At 37.4% G+C, this 14,873-nt stretch overlaps 2 protein-coding genes across 5 annotated transcripts; both read right to left on the bottom strand.

Annotated features, from left to right (window-relative positions):
• Positions 1–267: 267 nt before the first annotated feature.
• klhl40a (kelch-like family member 40a) lies at positions 268–4,437 on the bottom strand. Its single transcript, XM_048163492.1, has 6 exons — positions 3,064–4,437; positions 2,581–2,741; positions 1,639–1,746; positions 1,351–1,536; positions 1,121–1,270; positions 268–1,008 (listed from the first exon to the last, which is right to left on the bottom strand). Exons 1-6 carry the CDS (start codon positions 4,177–4,179, stop codon positions 897–899), a joined length of 1,833 nt encoding a protein of 610 aa, XP_048019449.1. The 5' UTR covers positions 4,180–4,437; the 3' UTR covers positions 268–896.
• Positions 4,438–5,845: 1,408 nt separating this feature from the next.
• On the bottom strand, positions 5,846–14,583 carry hhatla (hedgehog acyltransferase like, a). Of its 4 annotated transcripts, none has more exons than XM_048163493.1 (13): positions 14,404–14,583; positions 12,609–12,721; positions 11,769–11,836; positions 11,569–11,682; positions 11,297–11,329; positions 10,873–11,067; positions 9,965–10,174; positions 9,606–9,777; positions 8,660–8,804; positions 8,528–8,563; positions 8,199–8,400; positions 7,464–7,608; positions 5,846–6,324 (listed from the first exon to the last, which is right to left on the bottom strand). In XM_048163493.1, the coding sequence occupies exons 2-13, from the start codon at positions 12,712–12,714 to the stop codon at positions 6,182–6,184; spliced, it is 1,569 nt and encodes a 522-aa protein (XP_048019450.1). In that variant the 5' UTR covers positions 12,715–12,721; positions 14,404–14,583; the 3' UTR covers positions 5,846–6,181. The 4 variants fall into 4 exon arrangements, with proteins under 4 accessions (XP_048019450.1, XP_048019452.1, XP_048019451.1 ...); XM_048163495.1 differs by lacking the exon at positions 14,404–14,583 and adding an exon at positions 12,990–13,213; XM_048163494.1 differs by lacking the exon at positions 14,404–14,583 and adding an exon at positions 13,021–13,213.
• Between the last annotated feature and the right edge of the window lie 290 nt (positions 14,584–14,873).

The raw sequence follows: 14,873 nt of genomic DNA, 5'->3' as shown, positions 1-14,873 counted from the left end.
TTTGGTATTTTTTTATGAATTGGGTATTACAATCTTATTTCTGCAGTTTTTTTTTGCAGATTTCTGTTGATGTAATTAAGAATATTTTGGTCTATGTTCTAAAACCTGAGAGGTGTTCAGATCTCTTCATTCCAGTGTGCTTATGTGTCAGCTGTCTATTAGTCATGATGAAAAGAAAAAAAAAACGTGTAGATCCATCATGACATTCAACATCAGTATCAACTCAAAAAAGATGGCATATATAATATAAAATAACACTTGAATTCCTTCACCTTAACTTTTAATTTTTATTTTCGTTTGGCTTTGGAGGGTGTACGACAATATGTTCACTGACATTACTACAGATAACTGTATTATGTTGTTAGTGTTTTCATTTAGTTTGGTCATTGTCTACAGTATATTAGATTATTGTTAAGTCATTGCCATTCATTTCTCTCTTTTTAAAATATAAGAACATTGCACTTGGTCATAATTGCAAAATGTTAAGATGTCATCTAAAATAACATATAATAGAATGATAAAAATCAATGTACATGGACATTTAAATAAGGTCGAATTGTTCAACAATGACTAACAAAGCATTCTTTTGAAAAAATAGAGGGTCTTGTATTTGTCTCCATCCTTTTCTTGGAACAGCAGAATGTCTTTTATAGACTATTTGCATCATACTAACATCTTCTATACACTGACCCAGTGAAATTCATAACAACTTGGATATAAAACATTGATCTACTACAGTATATACCTTAAGATCTATCACAAACAAATTATATTAACATTAAGCAAGCTAGGTCTGTGATGTTCATTATGATTCAATGGAATATATGTATTGCTGGTTTATGAAAAGTGGGCGCCATTGTTTTATGTGTATTTTATCTATAGATGATAACTGTAGATCACATCTTTGTGAGTCTCAAGGTGTTCAAACGCACCCCAAGAACTGTGGCCCCTGCAGCATAACGGATCTCCCTCAGGATCCCGTTCCAGCAGTTCTCCTCCTCGTCAAACCTGTCAGGCAAATCACAAGTTCAAACCTCACGTCTCAACTTTAGTATCAAATATATGACCAAGTTTCCTTAGCTCAATAAATCTCCAGTTTGAGTTTAACCTAAATACTCACTTCCATATGTCGTTCATTTCAGTGGGCTCCAGTTTTTCGGTGGTCTCTTTGGGCATCATAGCAAAACCCCCCACAGCATACAAGCAGCCGCCCAGTTCGATCAAGTTAAGAGAGCTCCTCTCCTGAGGGAACTCCACAAACTCTGACCAGCTAAGCAGGAGACACACAAATGAGCAACTTACATTACTCATGAGTTTGTACACATAATATGATAAAAGAGTGTCACGTACGAGTTGCTGGCGATGTCGTAGACCTCTACACTGCTAGTCAGGCCATTATCAGTGACTCCAGTCACCACATAGATTTTGTTTTTGTGAACAGCAGTGCCGAACAGCGAGCGGGCAGTTTTCATGGGTGCCAGATCCTTCCATTCAAACTTAGTGGGGTCATAGACACACACTCTCTTCAAGCATTTCCTGCATGATTACATTTCAAGTCACGCAGTTATGAAAAGCGAGGACAACTAGGCATTACAGTATGTGTTTGTAAATTAGGATAAAATCAGGTTCTTCACTCACTTGCTCTCAGTTTTTCCACCTATCACATAGACCAGCCCTTTGTGTGAAACGATTCCATGTCCATAAACTGCATACGGAAGAGGGTCCGACTCTCCCCATTTGAATGATCTGTGTGATAATGAAATTTAACCAACTCAAACAGCATCCTATTGAACAGGGGCTAATGCTATTGCTAGGACTGACTTGGAGAGGTAAATATGAGAAGGAAAAACTTGTTCTCTTTAGGTTACTATCAATTTCATACCATAAGGCTTATTGTTGATCAGGATAAACATGAAGAAAGACATGATTGTGAGGTATACACATAAACAGAGAATATATTTTTTGAAGTGGCACAGCAAGTAAAAGCAGCCTAAAGGCTGTATTATAGTAATTTTTGAAATCTGAAAAATGCTGCCTATGATCCTATGATCATGTCACATCCTCTCTACTGAGATGCCTTAAATTTTTGAAGGCTGCATAGATGTATCCTTTGCCTCCTATGATATCTTACAATCCTGTGTGTTCGATTCCGTGACAGTTTAGCTAAAAAATAAAAATGGCATCTGAAAGTTGTGGTTAGTGGACAGCTTGTGTGTTTTTGAACACCTTTTGATTTAATTTCTAGCAAGAAATTAATATTGTAGTAATTAAATATATGATTAGCTATAACCAAAGATATCTACTTTGTCATAGACCATAGCACATGTATGTCTGCAAGATGTCTGCTAAAGATCTGGAGATCATGCAGATGTAAATGCAGACATCAAAAAGATGTCTCTGAGATGTTCATGTGCTATCAGGGATTAGACTGTTATGCTTCCTTAGCTACGAAACTGTTCCAAAACTGTCTGAAATCAGTTTTGGGATATACATTTGAGCGCCAACGATGCCTGCAATGACTGATCGGTCAGCGAGGCAACAAGTCAGCTGCATGTTGCGATATCTCCTGATTGTACTCACTGTCTGTCGTAGATCATAACAGAATCTAGTGCACGTTCTCCCTCCTTCAGCTCTTTTCCTCCCACCACATAGATGGAGTTCTCAGCCTCAGCCAGACCGAACAGACAGCGAGGGTTTGGTAGTGAGGGCATCCCCAGCCATTCAGAGCTCATGGGATCAAACTGGGGGATAAAGAAGAGCTGTGATTGAAAGATAATAGTCCAAATGCACTGTTCCTTTCTCAAACGAATACAATTGTTGGATTCTTTCAACACAATCCCTTCAGAGGTTTCATTGGAAATACATGAGGAAAATGTCATGCAGGCATTATTAAAAACATGACACATGAGGTTCAAAGCTTTAACAGCTGTTCTGAAGCAAAAGGGACCCTGAGGATCATTCACACAAATGTATTTTTGGAACCAGAGATTCGTGATGCTTTGAGTCATTGATTTGTAATGCAAACACATTTAGCCACATTCGCAAAACATGCCTGTGTGTTACCTGAAGAAAGTACGAACTGAATGGCTGTTCTTTGTTCTCCTCGTTGTACATCAGACCTCCAGCAGCAAAGATCTGATTTTCCTTCGTGACAAGACTGCAGTGGTTCTTAGGGATATCGGTGGATGAAGACGCCATATAGCACTCGTTTGCACCAATGTCATACGCCACTGTTCCTGCATCGCTAATCATCAATATAAGGTCTGTCTGAAACATTCCAAAACGTGGGTTGTCATTAAGGATCCCTGGCAGCAAACCCTCCTCATCCTCGTCTTCAGAATCCACCGTCGCGCCTTCCTTTCTGTGCGATGACCTTTTGACCCTATGTAGCAGTCCTTTCTGTGCATCCTTGATAAGCTGGAGCTCCTTCTTGAGCTCCTGATTCATCTTGATCAGTTTGTGCCCCTCCACTTTCTCTTTAAAGTAACTTGTTGGCATAAGACGGAAACGTACGCAGTGTAGAAGTTCCGGCAGGTCTTTCAGTCTCTCATTCGTGTCATACTCCACCCAGTCCATGAGAGATTCAAACACTGACTCTTCTCGTTCCACATTCAGGGAGTCACATGTGATGATAGCCGCCAACTCGCTGGGACCCAACTGATGGAAGTCTTGGTCCCGAATGATGAGGGAAAACCGGTCGCAGATGAAGTCCCGTGCCTCCATGGCCAAACGTGGACAGTCTAGCAACAGTCCCAGCCTAAAGATGGCCAGACAGTTACTGAGAACTAGCTTCTGCTGCAGATATGACACACACACGCTGAAGATTGAGGGAATCTGGTACATGTTGGCCGCCATAAAAATGTCTTGGACATTCTGCTCAGTCAGGTTGATATCCGAGGTGTACATGTACCTCAGGATCATTCCCATGATCCCAGGTTCGATGTCTTTTAGAACAATCTCCCGCTTTTTGCTCTCTTCTAGGTCTGACAGGAACATGGCTTTGAAGTAAGGGCTGCTAGCAGCTAGCACTAGCCGATGGCAAGGAAACTCTTTGTCTCTGATCTTCAGAACACAGTCCACAAACTTGTTAGCATCCAGGAGATCACAGAGCCCATCTTGTAGGAGCGTTTGCTGGTACATCCGTGGCTCTGTCACTGGGTCCACTGACATGGAGGCCATCTTGTTATGGTTTGATGTGATATTTCAGTAGGAGGGAGGGGTGTCCTGGTCCTCTCCCACTGCAGAAATGAACTGACTGTATTAACACCGTTACACTAAAAGAGAAATGGCGGAGGATGTTCTGCTTTGGTGTGACCTCCTTCCTCAGCTGTCACAAGTTATCAGCTACTGTCTGTCCATCTATATATAGAAATGCGCAAATGAACCACACTTAGGGCTTGAAATTCAACCTGTCCCTCCCTTCCCCCAGCCAAACAGATCGTGCCAACAGCTGACAAGTTGCTCTCTGGGACTACTATATTATGAAAACGGACAGTAGAATGCCAGAAGATGTGACATGTGAAACTTGAAAAGAAGAGTTGCAGAGAGAAACAAAAGATGGAAATCAGAAAATATTTAAAAGGAGACAAACAGAAGTTTGCCTGCCTGTTGCTTTGAGAGATAATGTCCACCTGGTGGAGCCCTCTAGTGGAGATGCTCAGTATCACTGGCTCCTACATCCTATAGCTTCAATTGATAGAAACTAGCAATGCCAACATTTAAATTTGCAACATTTATAATTGGCTTTTTTAATCATTATTTCACAAGAGCTGGATCCAAACATGTATCACTTACAAGAGCGCCATGGCTTATCCCCTTTAGCATTCCTGTAAAATTTGCCTAAAAGTGGAATGCTATGTTTGAGCACTAGGCCACAGCTTGTTTACTGTTTCACCCTGAACCAATTAATCACAAACATGTATTTGGTTTAAGCATTTTCTGGTCATTTCATTAATACTTAATAAAATAATTCTGAAGGTACACTCTTAAAAATAAAGGTGTCAAAAGGGGATTCCCATAGATCGTTCTTAAAATAACCACTTTTTTTCCAACATGTGATCAACATTTTAAATATGTCGATAAAGAACATTTATTTTTAATAGTGTATTTGAAGACAAGCAAAAGGTTAATTCTGTGCTAATAACCCATGTTAGGTGACAAAAGGGAGGTCCAAAGGGAGACTGAAAACTAGGATATATAATTGTGTGCTGATAACAGCATAGCGGACCTACAGTATTCATCAGTGTATATTTAGGCCCATTAATCAACTCAAATCTCCAGTGTGACACTCAAAGCTCGATGTAGGACAAAGCCTAATAGGGGAATGTGTTCACACCATATCATCTGCTGGAGTGTGACGAGTAACATAAAAATGTGACTGCACAAAGTTTAACTTTGAAAAGTGACTAAGCGCTGTGTAGTTGAAATGGCCCATGGTCAGAACTATGTAAAATAAATTACAAGCTCATTTAGCTCCTTACATGCATGTTTTGTCATAATAATGGCTGTAAACCAGGGTTATTATAGTAATCTAAATGTAAAATTAAAACCATAAAAATGGTAAGGTAACATTTCTCATTTAAATTTGTTTATCTTGATGTACTAAAATAACTAAAACTAAAATAAAAATGAATAAAAACTATGTAGACATAAAAAAATAAAAAAAAATGACTAAAATGCACATAACTAACTTATCTTTAGTTAACACGTAACTTTAAAATGAAAACAGAAGATATAATAAAAATTTAATTAATAAAAACTATAATAGTGTCTTAAAAAATACTAAAATAACACGGCTGTAAACATATTAAAAATATTAAGGACTGAAACAAAAGACAACCCTGAAAACGTTGTAAATATTCTTTTTATTGTTCAATATATTATTTATTCATAAAATATTTGGCAAGCCCATCCCTTTACAAAGCCATCCACTGAAAATATAAATAAAAAATGCACTTCTTGGTTTGTCTGTGCTAGATTAGATTCGGAGAACAGGTTGCATTTGACTACAGCAAGTGCACTTCAGAACTATTCACAGTTAAAACGTTGTGTTTTTAAAACAGAGTTGTGCAAAGCAGTGACCATAGTGATGGGACTGCTTCAGTCTGGCATGAAAGCTCAGGGGCAGAATTAACAAGAGGGACCTCAAGAGCTGGATCGGATTCAATGACCTCTCTGTCCTTTACTCGGCCTTCTGTTTGCCTGCCTCTGGGGGCGGCACTGGTTCCGGATCATCTAGTAGGGCCTGCTTTCGCTCTCTCTCCTTTATCAGCTGCACACCACAGTAAGTCACAAACAGCACCGAGAGAGTGGACAAGGGGAAGCCTGAGGGAATCACAAGGGTCCTATTATTCTCCATGTACATGCATTCCTCTGGAGTTTTTGTGCTGATACAAGTTTGTTTCAAAATATATATATATATATATATATATATATATATATATATATACACACACACACACACACACACACACATATATAAAATGTATACCCCCATCAACAGTGATCAATGATACTTCACCAATAGACCATATAAAATATCTAAAATAAAGATTTTTTAAAATATATAACTAATTAAAACGCTTCAACACGCATGTTTAAACAACAATAAAATCTGAAATGGACTTTCACTGTCGCTCGTGTGATGAGAGATGACACTGCGCATTTAAGTCATGATCCTGGTTCCAGTAGCCTTAATCCAATCCAAAATCACAGCTAGCCAAATTAAAGGGCAGATTAAGACATAATTCGAAACGGTAAAGGGTCTTCTTTTATTTGTGTAGACTCATAATAACAACAAAAAATTATGCTTTTGTAAAATAAAGAAAAAACAAAAACAAAGTCTTTGTCTCCCGGATCCTCAAAAATGAACCGAAACTTATCTTCTATAGAAAGCTTGGAATGTGAAATTTAAATGAACCAATTCAAAACAAATATTCTGATTATGTAATCCATATAAAACCAATGAGAGGTAGAGGTAATCTTCTCAAACTTAGAAGTTTATAATGTGCTTGAGCACTTCCCAATGAGGAAAGGACAAGGCATAAGAGTGAAAATCTTGCTCTTCTTGATGAATTAAAAATGGATTAAAAAATTCCTTTTTCAAAATGTTCCAATATTGTTTCATTAAAACTCATAATTATTCTATAAATGTTACTTTTTAACTGCTGCATGAAATACCCACTATGGTTCATGATTAATTTTCATGAATAGAATTTTTTTTCAAAAACACCACCTCCTCCCTGCTTTTTTCACAAATTGCACCCTGTATATATATACATATATATATATATATATATACATATATATATATATATATATATATATATATATATATATATATATATATATATATATATATATAAGTGATTTATATATGTAAGAAAGGTTTAACACACATTCTACACAAGATGCCACTTTTGTTTTAGTTTTCATTATATAATGATCTAAAACAAAACAATTACCTTTAAGAAGCAGTCTCTTAGCAACCAGCTGAGCAAAATCCAGACTGTTCAGTGCCAGGACGTTGTACAGGATAATTTGCCAGAAGTTAACAGCGTTGAACAAGCCCCTGATTCGACGTGACATTGCCTCGGACATAAGATTCCGCTGGAAAAATATTAATATTACATTCTGGGTGAACTCAGAGTAAGCCAATGCTGTTATTTTCATTTAATAATAATAATAATAAACTGTTTTATTTTATTTTATATAGTGCCTTTAAAAGCAGCTTCTCAAAGCACTGTACACAAGATAAACAATACATAAAGAAAAAAAAAATCAGCAAGCATACACTAGTCTAAAAAAATATGTTTTAAGTTGAGTTTTAAAAATCCCCAAAATCTGAGCTTCTCTATGTTCAAGAGGAAGAGAGTTCTAAAGAATAGAAGCATAAGAAGAAAAAGCCCTGTCACCCAAAGATTTTAAGCAGATTTGAGGAACAGCCAACAGATTAGATTGTGAAGAGAGCAGTCTATGATTTGGGGCGTAAGGAGTTAGTATCTCGGATAAAAAATGTGAAGCCAGGCCATGTAATGCTTTATCTATCAGCATCATATCAGTGAAATGCAAGGCTATTCAGTCATGGTGTAATATTCAAAGAAAATAATTTGGGAGTGTAATGATTAAAAACCCAAATGCTCAAATCCTTCAGGCTGAATTACATTGTAATTGTTCAGTGGATGTCTTTGGGATCTTACCTCAATGGTGGAAAATGGTGGCAGAGAAAAGAACTTAGCCACCCACAGTTCAAAGTTTAGGCCAAAGCAGTTAAAGAAAGACCAGATGTAAACAATCTCACAGGGTCCAAGCCACAGAGTTGTGACAGCAAAGGTGCAGATGGTTGCAAGAAGCTCCTTGAAGATAGCATCATGGTTTTCTCCGATATAGTCATAGACATATCTTTAACAGAGAACAGGAGATAAATGTTGTATAGATTAATGTTTTTTCTGAGTATATGATTGATATAGCAATATATATTAAAATGATACATGTGATGATAAACATATGGGATTGATTATTTGCTCACTTGCATAGCCAGTCATTGATTCCTCTGTCAAAGTGTCTAAAAAGTCAATGTCAGAAGAAACTGTTAACATTTGATCTGGTTACATAGACCAAAAACATGCTCTATTTCTCGTCTATTAATGACCATACTTACGTTTCAGCGAAGACATAGAGCATTGTGATGCATTTAGGAGGCTGAGGGGGGTCAAGATGGTCCAGTCTGGATACCGTGTTAATGACACCAAACATGACGGCTGCTTTCACCCAGTCATACACCAGATTAGAGTATGCCAAACCAGCTGAAAAGCAATACAATCAATATTGTAGTGATAGTAAACAAATGAAATTGTACTACTTAAAAATAATTAGAAACTACTTGTAACATCATTACTAAACATCCACTGTGTTTTCTAGCTATTTATAGAGCTGCACGATTCTGGATAAAATGAGAATCAAGATTTTTTTATTTCAATTTTTTTTTTATTCCCCACCCTAACTAAACAAAATAAGGTTATTTACTAGAGGTTCTGACTAAATATTAATTGCTGGACTGTAATTGCTGGAAAAATGTTTAATTAATTTGAATAAATTATTAAAAAAATATATTTTTTAATGAATTCAATGACTAATAAATTAATAAATACTTGTTTCATTACTGGATGAATCAATGTTTTTGAACAAATCTTTTGAATGAATGATTCAATGACATATACATTTTTAACAGTCACTTGTCGCCACCTAGTGGCGCAAGATGCAATTAATACAACCGTTATTTGAAGTGCCAAGTGCCATCGCTATCGTAGACATCAGTGTTTATATTCTAACTTTAAACTTTTATCTCAGTACTTCTGTGATAATATGAATATTTGTAACACAGAAATAACAACTGTGTGGTTCAAAACTGCTCTCTCTGGATCAAGGCGGCAGCATGAAAACAGATTTGAATGTTCCGATAAGATTTAATAGACACGGGCGAATCGTTGTCATTAATAAAATAAGTTTGAAATAAGTTGGGTGTTTGAATCGAGAACGCAATCTTTTTACAATTAATTGTGCAGCTTTAGCTATTTACAAATATTAAATATTTTTATCAAACTGACCCAGAGACCAATCAGACAGTTGCTTCAAAAGCTTCAAATCGCCAGGGATGGTCAAAATGTACAAGAAATGGAAGAAGACATCCACCACCAAAATAGCCCCAAGGTGCACCACAGCATGAACGGTGATGTTCCACATCTCTCTTTCTTTACGAGTCAAGTTAGGGTTGTTAGCCTGAGAATATTAGAGGGATCATTATAGTGCATACTTAACCAGAGTGACATTATCAACACAATTACATTTATGTATTCTTTTATATAGATTGTGTTTTATAAACACAATTTTATAGACCAGACTGTTTAAATTGTTGTTTTCTTAAGAATGTTACGAAGGTATCAGATTCTTGATGTACAGGACTCACCTGCTCATGGAAACGATCAAAGGTCATGACAGGTCCAAAGAAGAAGAAGGGGAGGTAGAAGTTGTACTTGATCAGATCCAAGAAACTGTAGTTACCGTCTTTCTTCTCACAGTTCTCTAGAGCAAAGCTCATACAGCGCATAATGGAGAAGCCGCAGCCTCCGTAGAACAAAACATCTTGCAGATCAAAGGAGCCAGTCGCAAAGCCTTCCTGCATCAAAACACAGAAAATTATAAGAACATTAAAATGACAAAACTAAATGGTTTTTCACATGCTGATATAGACACCTGAACTTCACCCGTTTACATATGCCCCATTTGGCCAGTTTGTTGGGTTTAACATTATTTTTTTATTTTTTGGTTAGACTGTGGGGGAAAACATTTGATAAGAGGTAGGGTTGGGCGATGTCTACCAAATTGGCATCAGACAATGTCTACAATGAAACACTGCAATTGACGATGACGTTAAGCTCAACTTCCATTGCAAAGAATTAAAAATGCTCACTCTGTTCTGCGCCAGTGGACACGCACCATTAATGTGGTGCACGTCTGGAGAAAGAGAGAGCGCACACGGAGCTGAGAGGGCTTGAATGAAGCGCGTTTGACTTAAGATAAAACTACTAGAGAATATAGCACTGAAATATCATTACCACAAACAATCCTGAGTGCTCATGGTGTGATCCGCACCGCTGTTTTGATGCGCTGCACACTTGAACTAGAAAAAGTAAAATGGTGTTACCGTTCTGTCTTGCGGCCCGGATGCGGACTGTGGTCCGCCATTTGATCATGATGCCAGCTCACCATTGTGATGTCTGTCAGCCATCGGCGATGGAAGATGACATTGTCTATCGGCCCAAACCTAATAAGAGGCATTATAAAAGATGATACAATAACTATGGACTTTCTCACCTGCCAAGTATTAAAGGGCTCCATCTTGAAAGTTGCCAGGCTGGTAAGTCCAGCCACAAAGCAGAGCCACTTCCTCTTTACGAGGGCCACACTGTAGAGGATGATGCAGTGAGACAGGACGAGAGAGATGTATGTCCATCCCATAGTAATCAGGACAGCTAGAGATCCATACACCATATAGATCAAAGATCTGTTCTGTGGGTTAAGAAGAAAATTCCTTGTGAAAAAACACATTTATGTCATCCAGCTGTCACATGCAACAATATTGAATGGGGTTTTAAAGGTCTTTTAAGCAGCTACTGTTTCTAAGTGTTAGAAATGACAATATAGCCAATGACTGTATAGTATTCGCTGGAGTTGTAGCAGCACTAATATTAGTTGGTCAGTCAGTATGAACAAAGAAAATAAGTACTTTCAGAGTTACCTTGAATGCATCTATACCAGTCTTCATTGACAGCTGACAAAATATATGTAACATTTCACAAAACATTCAAATTAGATCAATTCACACACACATTGTTAATATCAAAATGCTGTTTTTCCACTATCATTGGTTAACAGTTGATTCTGTTGGCACATAAAACCATGCAACATTTGCAAAACACCCACAAAAAATAGCACAAGAAATAGTATTACTCTTAAATCCTTGTAAATGAACTGATCATTGTGCACAGGGAGAAAAAACACATACGGTACCTTTGGAGACATCATCGAGCAGATCTTAGCAAAGATCACATGACCGGAGAGGGCAAACAGGATATGGTTGCGGAAAGTGGTAAACCACATAACCCATTCAAAATCTGAAACATCCTGAAGAGAAAGATAACAGTCACAGAAAGCTTAAAAATGATTTAATACAAATCATTCATGTAATAACATAGATATATGATACTTGCCATTTTTCGGCCGAAGTAGTTCCATCCTGGTTTCACATTCTCCCTAAATGCCTTCCTGTTTACATGCTCTAGGAAATAAAAGAGAAATGATTCACAAAATCAGCAAGGTGCATTTCAGGCTAAATAATAAAACTTGCCACATGACCATGGTCATGTTTCTTTTCCATTTGTTTTCAAGAAGGATGTTAAACTTTGTTTCATTGCTATAAAATTACAATATTGATTGTGTATGCATGCAGTCTTTGCAGACAGCTAACCATGTATCATTGAAAGAAATAAAATGAACATCAGATTCACATGATTCACCAGCAAATAATGTGAGCTGCAGCCTCCAGAGCAAAACCTAATAGCATTACATAAGGTAAATTTTGCCAGCCTGCATATTCAGAGGCTTCTCTGTGATAATCCAGACTCTAAAATATATTTTGAGATTAAGAGATGGTCCTGTGAAATCTGACAAATCTTTGTAACATGAATTACAAAGATAATACAAATTGCATAACAGATCTTATTTGAAAGTCAGGGGTTGTTGAGGGTTATCAATGTATGACTGGAAAATTTAGACCCCAGTCTAAACTGATGTTTCTGTTTATGTACTGAAAAGTAGACATAATCAATATGTGATCTTTAAAAAGGCTGGGGCAGGACATGGCTCCAGTACCAGCATGGACGTCAATAAGCAAAACAACAATAATACTATATCTATAGTTCTCTAATTTACAGTGAACAAGAGAAAATGCACCTTTACTCGTGGTGTTCTAGGGCATCCATGATAGACATGACTATAATTCTGTGATCTTAATGAAGCAAGAAAAAGCAAGAGATAAAAATAAAGTGTACCACTGGAGGCCTCAATGATCCAGCTCCCTGCCCATAAGAGTGCAAGAGAGACGACAGCAGTGTACATGTACAGCTCAATCTTGGGAAGGGCTGTCTTGATCCCCATGGTTAACCTGAAGAGAAGTCTTAACATTAAAATCTAATTACACTCATATTAAAATTATCCACCACCACAGCAGAAAATAGATACGGTAACGTTAACGTTAAATACAATGGAAACTACTTACTACCTCCACAAATTTGTTAAGGATGTTTTTATTGTTTGTCGTGTGAAATGTTCATAAACCAATTATTACTTATGATGTCGAATCGTATTTCGTTTTTATTTGATTATTTGTTCGTATTATACAGTATTTTTATTAGCTCCGCTGTCATACTAACTAACGGCCGTTACAGGTCATACGTCACTCACAATCACTTCTCAGTTATCCACAGATTCTTCTCTTCTTTCAGGTATTTCACAAAAAGGTCAAAAACACACTATATCAATACTTTTCGTATATAGAAAAGTAAATTTGAGTTTAGTGCGAAAGTTTAGCTCTAAAACCGCAAGACAATAAAAACTTTACGGTGAAGCGCTAGGAGAAGGCGGTTAAATTGTCACCTAATAATATCAGCGGGCAAATATCTGTCCAATCACAGGAGAGCTTTGTGACGTGACTATTAATATTAATGACCTTACAAATTTGCATTTGGAGTTAAAAAAAAAAAAACATTTACGGTTCAGAAGATAAATATAAGACACTGGTAGTGATCAAAATAGCACAGTTTTATTTTTAATTTATTGAAAGATGTTTTTAAATAATTGTGATGATTATAATTCCCGTTCACTACAACTACCACAGTGACGTGTTCAAGAAACATGACATTTGATTTCGGGTTTTGACACCCATAAACAAGTTTTACTTGTAGAACTAGTTTTAAAGTCCAATTTATAAAGGAGCGGTGATTTGTAATGCTTCAAAACATATATTAACCTGTAGGCCTATTTCATATGAGCCTTTTAAATTTTAATATATTTTTAATATGTACTTTGTTAATACACTTTCATAGTTCATTCGTTTCAGTATGTTTATTAACGTTATATTGTAAACCCTGTGGCCACAGTGTGGCCAACAGTAAAAGTAAATATAAGCTCCTCACTAATTACTATATCAGTAAAAGTTCACACACAGTGCTCATCAAGAATTAATATAAAGGATGCATATTAGTTTAGGCATTATACGTTAACACTAAAACTTCGCCTAGCCAGTCAATAACAAAACTAAAATGAACTAAACAACAAAAACATTATTTGACAGGCAGTCTAATTCTCAGAAGACTGTAAGTCAGTGACTTAAATGGGAGTGCCTGTTTTCACGGCTCCTCAGAAACAGCACAGTCAGCTGCGCCGTACAACCTCTTCCTATTTTAGCCTGAGCAGTTGCTCATGGTACAGTGCGGCAGCTGCAGCGCAATGCGATCTCCCACACATCAGGAGATCCTTCAGGAGTATGAAAATCCAAGGACTGAACTCCCAAATGAGCGCTCTCGGCAGGCAGTTTCTTTTATTTTAACATTTAATTAATCACGAAAGCATATGCGTGCACCTGTTCAATTAAAATCAGGGTATCTGTGTAGACTATTAATCTAGACTACACACAAATATAAAGTTCTTTCAGATGTAAATGATGCTGCACAGCTCCAAACGCCCACACGCTTTATAGTCCGTGCAGGGACTCTGTCTGTTTACAACACCGTGTACAGTAAGTACAGTAGCCTAATTCAAAACGAAGTGCACTGGCTCAGTACTAACCTCGTATCAGCCTTTCACAGATCTTTGAAGACAGATGTCAACCCCCTCAAAATTGGGGGGGAAAAAAAGAAAAGAAAAGGGGGGTGAGTAGGGGCTTCTCCTAATACATCCGTCCCGGTTTCCCAGTGCCGATGGTGCACTGTGAGAGGCAGCAGTAGCTGGTGTGGATGTTGCGGGAGGGGGTGTAGAGAGTGTATTTATAATCCGGACTGGAACCGCAGAGGGGTGGCACCAGAAGTGTCCATCAAAAAGGCGCACAAATTCAAGAACCAGCGCTAAATGGTACAGGTGCATGACGGCTGGTTGGGAAAATGCTTTCTTTTGTTATGTTCTGGTCCGTGGGATGATGTAGGCTGTCGCAAACCAGTCCCGTGAGCTCTTACAGTGAATGAACCATCACTCACTTCAGACATATCTTTGGTGTATATATTTTTCAAAACTGTGGGCTACAGTGCATAAAAGAAATACAC

The sequence above is a fragment of the Megalobrama amblycephala genome, linkage group LG17 (assembly GCF_018812025.1).
Source record: "Megalobrama amblycephala isolate DHTTF-2021 linkage group LG17, ASM1881202v1, whole genome shotgun sequence".
NCBI lineage: Eukaryota > Metazoa > Chordata > Actinopteri > Cypriniformes > Xenocyprididae > Megalobrama > Megalobrama amblycephala.
Note: the sequence above shows the minus strand (reverse complement) of the source record. Positions and strands in the feature narration are given on the sequence as shown.

What these genes read in the sequence shown, in the direction of transcription:
- hhatla (XM_048163493.1), bottom strand. Translation starts at nt 12,714, where the DNA reads ATGGGGATCAAGACAGCCCTTCCCAAGATTGAGCTGTACATGTACACT. An exon ending in CTGGTATAGATGCATTCAAG is followed by an intron (nt 11,068 to 11,296) that starts GTAACTCTGAAA and finishes CTTAACCCACAG; the next exon opens with AACAGATCTTTGATCTATAT. An exon ending in TAAGAGACTGCTTCTTAAAG is followed by an intron (nt 6,325 to 7,463) that starts GTAATTGTTTTG and finishes TGATTCCCTCAG; the next exon opens with GCTTCCCCTTGTCCACTCTC.
- klhl40a (XM_048163492.1), bottom strand. Translation starts at nt 4,179, where the DNA reads ATGGCCTCCATGTCAGTGGACCCAGTGACAGAGCCACGGATGTACCAG. An exon ending in GTTATGATCTACGACAGACA is followed by an intron (nt 1,747 to 2,580) that starts GTGAGTACAATC and finishes ATTATCACACAG; the next exon opens with ATCATTCAAATGGGGAGAGT. An exon ending in GAAATGAACGACATATGGAA is followed by an intron (nt 1,009 to 1,120) that starts GTGAGTATTTAG and finishes TTTGCCTGACAG; the next exon opens with GTTTGACGAGGAGGAGAACT.